Source organism: Barbatula barbatula (genome assembly GCF_947034865.1).
Source record: "Barbatula barbatula genome assembly, chromosome: 14".
Classification (NCBI taxonomy): domain Eukaryota; kingdom Metazoa; phylum Chordata; class Actinopteri; order Cypriniformes; family Nemacheilidae; genus Barbatula; species Barbatula barbatula.
Window position 1 is genome coordinate 18,092,860 of NC_136777.1, and position 11,045 is coordinate 18,103,904.

At 37.6% G+C, this 11,045-nt stretch overlaps 1 protein-coding gene across 1 annotated transcript in view; it reads left to right on the top strand.

Moving 5' to 3' along the window:
• Positions 1 to 10,632, top strand: part of col21a1 (collagen, type XXI, alpha 1) — a 65,892-nt gene extending 55,260 nt beyond the window's left edge. Inside the window, exons 22-29 of the mRNA XM_079473505.1 lie at positions 2,334 to 2,369; positions 3,740 to 3,784; positions 4,270 to 4,302; positions 4,386 to 4,532; positions 4,796 to 4,850; positions 4,924 to 5,124; positions 6,689 to 6,766; positions 8,896 to 10,632. Of these exons, the coding sequence (XP_079329631.1) occupies positions 2,334 to 2,369; positions 3,740 to 3,784; positions 4,270 to 4,302; positions 4,386 to 4,532; positions 4,796 to 4,850; positions 4,924 to 5,124; positions 6,689 to 6,766; positions 8,896 to 9,083 (783 nt within the window). The 3' untranslated portion in view covers positions 9,084 to 10,632. The remainder of the gene's footprint in view (positions 1 to 2,333; positions 2,370 to 3,739; positions 3,785 to 4,269; positions 4,303 to 4,385; positions 4,533 to 4,795; positions 4,851 to 4,923; positions 5,125 to 6,688; positions 6,767 to 8,895) is intronic.
• Positions 10,633 to 11,045: the final 413 nt, after the last annotated feature.

Below are 11,045 nucleotides of genomic sequence, written 5' to 3' on the forward strand. Positions count from 1 at the left end.
GATGGCGTCCGCAAGGGTTAGGTCTTCCTCCCATGGGTGGAGCAACGTGGCCATGCTGGGGACTAACCCAGGTGGGGGTTGCCCTCAAGCTCTAGGCACTTGTTGGACACAGAGGGTGCATGCAGATTCCCCACCCTCCTAGGGGTCGAGCGCCATCAGGAGGACTGTCTTCATCGTTAAAGAGGAAGGTCAGGAAGGTGGAGTTTGTGTGGGGAAAAAGAAGACTTTGGCAACAATCTTTTGTAAATCATCTTTTTTTCTCTCTGCTGGTGTAGCTGCCTTTCATTGTTAATTACTTTAAGTTTGTTTTGCAGCTAATGTACCACACAGTGACACTCTCGCTGTAGGCAGTTCTACTAACTCCGCCGCTATGTTAACTTTCTCCAGCTAGTGTCGAACTTGTCTCGCACATATACAGTGCTAATGGATTGGTCCTCTCTAATCTATAATGGGGGGGGGGGGGAGTGCCTTTGTATAAATGTAATAACATTGGCACTGAATAATGTTGGTATTCTTTGATAAATAGAATAGAATTTATTCATTTTAACCTGGAGGAGATTTTAGCAGTCATTCATGCAGACATTTGCTTAAATGGTCTTATATACAGAATCTAAATTAGACACTACAGTCAATACAATGCTGAAAAATACAAAAATACAAATACATTGACAATGACTGGCAAAAACTTATGCTGTTTATATTTCAATTAACATAATTAATAATCCCCCACCATTGTCCCTGTACCCAAGAAACCAAAAATAAACTACAGATAACTAAAGCCTGTAGTGACTAAATTAATACAGACCTGTTGCTTTAACGTGTGTGGTCATGAAGTCATTTGAATCACTGGTGTTAGCCTACTTGAGGGACATTGCTGGAGTCTTGCAGGACCCTCTGCAGTTTGCTCGCCAAGCAAACAGCTCTGTGGATGAAACAGACAACATTGGGCAGCACTTCATCCTAAAACATCTGGACAAACCAGGGACTTATGCAAGGATCCTGTTTGTGGACCTCAGCTCCGCTTTCAACACCATTATCCCGGATACTCTCCTGTACAAACTGATACAACTCTCTGTGCCCACCTCTCTCTGTCAGTGGATCATTAGCTTCTTGACAGACAGCAGCTAGTGAGACTTACATCCAACATACGCACCATCAGCACTGGAGCAGGGATGTATGCTCTCCCCACTGCTCTTCTCCCTCTACACTAATTATTGAACCTCTAAAGATCCCTCTGTCAAACTCCCGAATTTGAATATCTCACCACTGTCATTGGTCTTAGCCAGGATGGTGAAGAGCCTGCTTACAGACAAGAGGTTGAGCATCTGGCTGTATGGTGCAGTCAAAGCTGAAGTTATTTGAGCTGAATACACTTAAAACAGTGTAGGTGACAGTGGACTTCAGGAGAAACCCGCCTGCACCCACTCACCATCATGAACAGCACTGTGACAGCAGTGGAGTAATTGAGGTTCCTGGACACTACCATCTCACAGGACCTGAAGTGGGACATCCACATAGACTCCATCATGAAAAAAGCCCCAGCAGAGGTTGGACTTTCTTCGTCAACTAAAAAAGTTGAACCTGCCACAAGCACAGATGACACAGTTTTACTCAGCTGTCATTAATTCAGTCCTGTGGTCTCCTATAACTGTTTGGTTTGGGTCAGAGACCAAATCAGATAGAAGAAGACTGCAGCGGACTGTTAGGACAGCTGAAAGGATAATAGGTGTTAACCTCACCAACCTTAAGGACTTGTACAACTCCAGAGTGAAGAAACAGGCAGTTAACATCATCACAGACCCCTCTCCCCCGGCCATAATCTGTTTGCACTTTTCCCCTCATGCAGACGTTACAGATCTCTGCCCATCAGAACATCTAGGCATAAAAACTGTTTTTACCAAATGCCATCACCAGCTTAAACAGCTAACAGAATTGTTTCCTGTTTTATTACCTAATACTTTTCTTCACTCCTAATCAACACCTTTCTCTCAAGTTCCTGTAAATACATATGCATATTTTTATTTATACATCTGTATATACTGTAAATGCACAAATCTGTACATAGATCTTCCCATTGTATACAATTGCATTATAAAATGTTTCCCTTTTTATTTTTTCTTAGTAGGCTACTACTTATATTTTACTTAGGCTATTAGTTGTTCTTCCTGTTCTCATGTCATGTGTATATGTTTAGATTCCTTGTTTGCTTGCATTCATTTGGCCAATAAAGCAAATTCTGATTCTGAATTGGGCAGGCGTTTTACAATAGCTTTGGTTTAGTTTACATACATTTTCTCATTCATTATTCCCACTGTTAACTCTTTTTTTTACAGGGACAACAAGGAGATACAGGTGAAAAAGGGGCAGAGGTATGTTAACCTTTTTTCCCCAATTTGCATTTACAGTGACAGTTACAGTAGTATGCAAGTCTAAAAAGAATGTCTGGATTAAATGCACATAAATAATGTTAACGAGTTTAATACCTTTAGGAATAAAAATTACTATGGAAAGTCAATGGGGGCTTATTTTGAAGTGAACTACAGTACTTCCAGAGATATTCTTATACTGTATAGGTAGATGGAAGGGTCTGTAACACTTATCATAGGAAAACGCGTAATCCTGGATCATGTGAGGAACCAATCATATAATGGCAGTTGCTTCAGGGGCCGGAGTTCAGTCTTACGGCAGTCGGTAACTTTACGTTGCAGTTTCTCGTAGATTTGTTTGTTCCTATTGTCAATAAATATTGCACAAGAAAATGATTTAGTTGGTTATCCTGTTATCGTTATTGTTAAAAATATACCACATGACTGTATTTGTAAATGTATTATAATTGTTTAACTCTAGAAGTCAAAGAAACCATAACTTTATATTTATTTATTTGTTTATTTTACATTAAATTGCATTGTCATGATCAACGCAACAGTCAAGTCATTACATCTCAAATGTATTTATTGAAATATTTTCATTTCATTCAACAACAAATATACATTATAACATTTTACATTCCTCATGTCTTTTTTTATAAAATTGCATCAAGCAGTTTTAGTTATTTTAAAGTCACAACTGCTGAAACCTGAAAGCCATCGTTCAATATATGAAATATATTATAATGTCTAACAAACAGCTGTATTTTCCCTTTCACTGGGACTTTAAAGTTCATTTAAAAACACCCTGCAGCTAAGATGGAGCTCTATTACTACTGTTTGTTAGGCAACCCGAGGAAGGCACTGGCTGATTCTAACTACTGAGCACTGCATAATAAATTCAGTGACAGTGATGTTGTTCTCTGTGCCAAACTCTGTTTGAATCTTGTTTTTTTATTGTGCATTCCAATTAATATAAATCAAGCTGCAGTTGGTTTGTTTTGATTCAAGCCACAATGACAAACAAAAAACAGCCAACTAACCACTAAAACACAAAAAAAACATGATGACTATGAAAACTTTAGAATGACTATGTTGGCATGCTATTGACTGCTATATGACTGTTGACATGACTATGTCATGCTATTTGGACAGTAATTAAAACTATTTATTGCTTAATTCAGAGTTATACTGAATGTAACAAGAGCAGTTTTTCAGGGCATTAGATTTAGATACCCCATATGTAGTACACATTATGTTGTCTCAGATCATAGCAGTCAGCCATTTAAATTCTAATCTTTTAGATATTTATATGAGATGATGACTGTTTATATGTACAGTATATGTTATAAAACATTTATGCAATTGCACAGGGGTTGAAAGGTGAAAGAGGAGAACATGGGAAACCCGGTGTTCATGTAAGTTTTGCTTGAACAGTTTAACACACAGTACATCAGATTTTATACCTTAAATTAATTCAAGAAATCAAATTAGCTAAAAACATACCAGTCTAGTTGAATAATATGTCCACCAGGCCTCATGTTGTATGCAATACCATACAAGTTATTTGAATACAAAACAATGACATAAAATGTGTAAAAGGTCTGTTGTAGTACAATTAAATGATTTCCTTTTCTACCTAACGATAAATGAAAGAATGTTGCTGTTTCTCTTAGCTTATGTTTTATACACTAACTTTAGTGTTCCTTGCAGTGCCTAATACAGATCTCTTGACATTTTTTCAAGCAGTTCTAAACTTTTCATTTGCTAATATTTCAAAATACAGTTGTCAAGTATTGTTATTTACAGTATATTGTAATAGCACTGTTTAAATAATAACATAATAATACCCTAACTTCTATCTGTGTATTAATTATAGTGTCAAATGCTCTTTTATAAACAGGGTTCAGCTGGGCCAGCGGGTCTGAAAGGCGAGGTGGGCTCATTTCTCATCTGAAAATGTGCGGTTGACATTAGCTGTGTTGGGAGTGTGTTAAGTTGTGTATGTTTGCATGTCAGAAAGGGACACCAGGAGAGGCTGGTCAGAGGGGTCAGATTGGCCACCAGGGGCTCCCAGGACAACCAGGTTCAATGGGACCTTCTGGGCCCAGGGGTCAAAGTGGTGAAATCGGCCCCCAGGGAACACCTGGACCCGAGGGACGACCGGTATGTATTATATTTCAAATCATCACTCATGCTGGTATACATGTGTTCCTGTAGCTCAGTTGTAGACCATTGTGTTAGCAGTGCAAAGGTTTGATATCAGGGAATGTACTTTTACTGTTAAAAACATGGATAGTGTGAATCCACTGTCCAAGTTGCTTTAGATCAAAACGTCTGCCATATGTGTAAATTTTATTGTATGTATTTTGAATGCAGTAATATTGTATGGAAAGTTACATTCTGAAAAGCAGCTTGTGTTTTTGCAGGGCAGAGAGATGTCTGAACAACTTATTCAACAGATTTGCAGAGATGTCCTTCGATGTAAGTACCTAAAATGAACATTTCATCTTTCTGTATTTCTCTTATGTATATTTATACATATATTTGGTTCCAGCTGAGATTCCAGCACTTCTATTGAGTAGCCAACACAATCATAACAGAAGATGCGAGCACTGCTACACAAGGATGGGAGCCCCAGGGCAGCCGGGGCCAGCAGGTCCTCAGGGTTCACGGGGATTCCCAGGTTCACCTGGTTCTAATGGGCTGCCGGGTCAGCGGGGTTTACCCGGGCGACCTGGTCTCTCTGGCATGAAAGGTACTGGTATTTCACATCCTTTGCTAAGCTTTCTGGCTGTAATACTACACGTGACTATAAGGGGGTTGTCTAATAATTAGACAAAAGATATCAAGACCATGCGTTAATGTAATGGTCTGGAAGGAGATGGAAGGATTCAAAGCGGACATAACACGTTTCTGCCAATCTCATGTTAACCTTGAGTACCTATAGAGTAGTATTGCATGCTTTTAAGAATCTTCAGTTTTATCACATTTAAAAGACAGATACAACTGTACGATTCTTTCCAAAAACAGTCAAGCTCTTAGAGACGTGCAGTGGGCGGAGCTAAAGCACAAGCACACAGTACATCATCGAATTATCCCCGCATAACAGTATGTTCGTGATGTTTCCACTAAACATTATAAACTTTTAGTACAACGACTGGTTCACTTGGACAGCTGAACTTCTTTAACCATTTAACCCTTCTTTAACAAAACACAGAAACTTTGTTGCTCATCTTTCGTTTGAACCACGTTGGCTTAACAATATGTGGCGGAGTAATACTGTCTGCTAATTAATCTGTTCAGAACAATTTAATGTCATATTATTGCTGTAAATACCGTGCGCTCCATCTGAAAACTATTTTTGTTATCGTATTTTTGCTCTCTGTTGTTTTATTTCACGATATTTAAATCATTTATCAATTTTCCCCCCAGGGATTCCCCAGGGTCCTAGAGCACGGCGGTCAGGCACATGTGCACCTTTTAAAAACAGCGCTAAGAGTTAAAAGATGTTAAATTGAATTTGTGTATACTGTATTTAGAATGGTGGATATAGCATGAATTGCATGTTGTTTGCTTACTTTGCTCAAAAGCATGATGCATTTAATGTCATACTATCAAGGCACTATGCATGTGACCACAGCTCTAGACCTGTAATGTCATCCCACACAGCTTTGTGATACTGCTTGCGATTAATCGTTGGAACAATGTTTTTTTCAACACTTAAATTCAACTATGCTGGAATGATGGAACTTGTGACCATAGTTGGAAAACAATGCTTTTTTTTAAACACAGCCCTGGTTGATGCGTATGCGTGCGCTGTTCCGGGAGAATTGCCTTTAACAGAAATTTCGTTGTGTAACAATGAACCATGTTTGAAAAATATATTATACATAGCTGAAGGGGTGAATTTGGAACAGAAATACTACATTATACGTCCAACTATTTTTTTAACACTTTAACAATGTTTAGCATGATAAATCATGCTAAAATCTTTAACAGTGTAAGCAACTAAGAAAGCATATAATAGAATTAGACAGCACCTTTGAAGTAGAATGATGTAGTAGACGTTGCAGTGCAGCATCTCAAAAACAGACATGGGACAGCTAAAATCCCATCACATTTGGCACTTCCGGTAAAAACAATCTATCTCAAATTAAGGAGAGCAATCTAAATTGGCCTTAGAAGCAATAGGCGTTTTTATGCGATGTATGGTTTCAAACTGTATATGAGCATAGAGTACATTCAACTATACACAACTATAAATGCTAAAAAAGTCTTTATTCAAGTGCAGACACAAATATTTTTTCTGTCTTTTATAGGTGATCCAGGTGAAAATGGTGAAAAGGGAAAACCAGGACGGTCAGAGATTGGTGATCCAGGTCTACCAGGTCCACCAGGTTAGGACATTTCTTTAACAGGTTATGCATTTGCCAGTTAGCTAAAATGTGAAAAGCATAGAAAAATCATTTTGGTCTCATCATGTAAAAAACAAGCAATTGCTGTCTTTGTTTAGAATCTCCTACATTTTTTACAAAGCCTGATTGGTATTACAAAATGATTAAATGTGCCGGTCAACCTTACTAAACTTTAGCTGCTTGATTTGTGATATGCAAAAGCTGACTTTTATTGTTTCATTTATGAAAGCAGAATAGGGAGGGTCCTAGGCCAAAAAGCAATAGCAATATGATGTGCACCAATGTTTAATGAGCAATTTAATTCATTATTAATAAGAATCTAAACTTAGTTTGTTCCAGTGAACAACACTTCATCCACCTGAACGTGGCATTGATGGATTCATAAAGAATGTGATTTGCCAGTCAATTATAATTAAGCATGCCGACTAGATATAACAAAAACTTGTAGTCAAAACCATTTGAACTGACTATTGCCTCAGCTTGTCAGTTCCAGCTCCGGATCTGGCCTTATTGCTCACCCCAGTTCAGTCAGATGCTCATGCTTCTGCCACCTGCTGATGACTGTCTACAGCCACAACCAACAGTCAAAGTCTGTTTATGGGAGTCTTGCCACTCTTGAGCCGTGTTTGCAATGCCTCAAGGCAGCTATTTACGCCAATGCAAGAATGCTTTCGAGCAGCTTTTTACATCATAGCAAGACAACAGGCAGATATTTCTAAAATTATTACATGTAATTGCGTATTTACATCATAAACTGTACCTTAACTTTTTCTGCAAAGCTTAAATTGCTTTTTCGAGTGGCCATATTGAGTGTTGCATTCCTTCCCATTCATTTTAAAAGCACTGCAGCATCTTGTCTATTGTCTGTCTACCACAACCAGAATAATATGATACAAATGATACAGATCGCCAGCTCTCCTTTGAAATGAATGGGATCATGTCACTTGGAATGTCGATGGGGCATATCCGCTAACCACCGGCGACTTGCAGTGACAAAATCGCTTATATTGTGAACATTAAAGGTGCCATTCCCTGTCATACCAAATCCCAACAGCCTGAGAAGCCAAAGCTCGCTGATATGGAATGGGTGGGACATCTTCAGACACACGCTGTAAGCGGTGAACCAATCACTACTAATCTGGGTCAGCTTTAACAATCAGAGCGTTTCGGAAGTAGGGCCTTTATACAAACCAGAAAAAAACTTTCGAAATCGTTTTGTGAAAAGACAGACAGCGGTGAACAACACTTGAAATATGTGAACTATAAAGCGTTTTTTTTAAACTAGAATAAAAATAGTATAATGCAATGTAAATCGCTTTGGATAAAAGCACCTGCCAAATGCATACATGTAAGAATGATGTAGAGTTTAGAAGGTTTCGGGAAATACAGCCATGATTACAATAATAGAAATTAGACATCAACCAAATAATCTTAAGTGTTAAATATGCGTGACAACACCCTGAGAGTTTTGCGGCATTCTGTAAAGTTGGGAGTTTTTCATCTTGCTGTGGCATAGATGCGCCTGGAAAAATAGTACAGTACATTAATACAGTATTTTTTATATCAGTTTAAAACAAACAACATTATTTTCAAACAATGAGAAGGTCATTAAAAATGTATTAGCTTTTTACTTGTTATTTAATTAACTTTGTTATATGCAGTTTAAATTTACATTTTCAGATATTTCTATTTATTCATCTATTTATTTTGCATTGGGGTGGGGGGCACAATGTAAAATCTTGCCTAGGGTACCAGTAGATCTTAAACCTAAGTTGCGCATTTAACTGTATATAGATTATATTTGCATGTTATTGTATTATTGCAGATCAGTATGTTCTGGTATAATTTTCAGGAGTTTCCAGTAGTGATAATATTTAAAATAATATACTTCAATTGAATAATATACATCAATTGAAATACGTGGTATTTATTTCAGTTCAATTTCATTAATGCATAGAGCATATCTGGAAAAAATACCATGTCTTTATTTTATTTTATTTACCTACTAATATTTCTTAAATATAATGTATGTGAAGCAGCTTTGCAAAAATAATATTGTGAAAAGCATTGTGTAAATCAATTTGATTGACTTGACAACATTTTCGTTCCAGGTCCAGTGGGCCCGACAGGGGTCGGCAAACCGGGTCACCCGGGTAAGCCAGGTCCCTCCGGTCACAATGGGGAAGAGGGACAGAGAGGTTACCCCGGCGAGCCCGGTCAGCCAGGCGTTTGTCATCCATCGATGTGCTACAGCGCATTGTTGCGAAGAGATCCTTTCAGTAAAGGGCCAAACTATTGAAAGAGCTTGGATATGGTGCTGCTCAGTGAGCGAATGTAATAGTAACAGCCAATCTCAGGATAACCATATTTGTCAAGAGTGTCTCTTACTCATGGACACATAAAGTACCTCTTAACTTGTAAATACGCCTTCTTTTATACCACGCATGGTCCATGACTTAAAGGTACAGTTCACCCCGAAAATGTGGATTCTTTCATCATTAACTCACCCTCAAGTTGTTCCAAGTCTGTATAAATTTCTTTGTTCTGATGAACATAGCGAAAGATATTTAGAAGAATGCGTATAACCAGACAGTTCTTGTCCACTATTGACGACCATTGCAGGACAAAATATTTCTACATTTCAAAAACACAAATAGAGGAAGTATATAGGAAAGCAAACAGTTCTATGGCACTTTTGACGACCACTGTTAGTTTTCCTCCTATGGTAGTCAGTGGTGGCCAGGACCTGTTTGGTTACAAGCATTCTTCCAAACATCTTTCTCTGTGTTTATCGGAACAAAGACATTTATACAGATTTGGGACATGAGGTTGAGTAGATGATAACAAAACATATTGTGTGGTGAACCGTCCCTTTAATTCTGCCCTTAATTTGTTTTTCTCTGTCATAAGCTGATATGTGCCCTGATTTCTTCATGCTCTTTGTCATGAAAAGTGAAACACATGTGAAAAGCATCCAGTGTAAGAAGCTTTCCAGCACTGGCCGTGGAAATCACTTCAGCTTACTTCTTCACTCTCTAGCTCCCTCAAGTGGCTTTCAACCATCAGCAGCCAGTGATCTCATTGTATTTATGATACCAGATTTACTGTTTGTTTTGGCTTTGTCGCATTTTTTTGTTGTTGTCAAACTTGTCTTTTGTAGCGTCAATGTAAACCATGAAGCTCAATGAGCATACAAGCTTTAGATGGGAGAAGTTTTTGTCTGGAGTCATTTTGTGTTGTGTCTAATGTTATCTTTCAGAGTTTTGATCTCGGTCCTTTCGGTTTTACTCCGAGAAGTCCCAAACATTTTGACCAACGAATTTACATGACTTTTTGATAGGGCAATTTATAGCCAGTTAAGTATTTTAGAGCTGACTTCAAGTAGAAATATTCAAGTAAATCTCCACTTTCCATGTTTTCTATGCACTTCTTTTATTTCGCGAATTAAAACTGCAGGTATTTTCATGACTGTATAGTAACCCTGTAACTACACAATGGATTTCAGAGGGGAGCGTAATAAAGTGTAGATATTTCACACAATTAGTAATGTAAACTGGATGTGGTTTTTCATCAATAAATGACATTTTAAAACTACACAACTAGTTATTGAAAAGAGAACAATTCTGACAACTCATTTTTCGTTCACGAAGGGTGTGTCATACAGTGTAACAGAAACACACCTTCCTATAAATGTATACTTTGTTGTTATTTATAAGAACTGCTCCAGCAGTTACAACAATTCCTGTGAGAGCGCTTACTTTTGAATTAATTATTTTTTTTGTTTTAATTTCATGTGATTGAATGACTTTTGATAATAGTAATTAAAACCTTTTTTTATTAAACGTTCACTGTTGTTTCATCATTTTCCTTATGTGTAATAATGGGGAATATTTCCGTTGCATCAATATTCCACCATGGAACTTGACACAATGTTCTTATCAGAAAGTAACTGGAAATGCCAAAATAAGTTCGATCAAATGTTGCTTGGTTAACAACTTTCTTCTGAATATCTTAAGTGTGCTGCAGAAGGCAAAAAGCCATACAGATTTGGAATGACATTTCCGCGAGTAATTGAAAATATATTTTGATTGAGATCTACCCTTATTTATTAGGTGATTAAACACTGAAACACAATTCTGATGATGCACAACAGACTCATAACTTAAAATAGAAATAAACAACCATATACACATAAATCTTGACGTGGTAGTTCATGATATTGATGTTGAAAGGTGAATAAACTAAACATGCTAAAAATGGT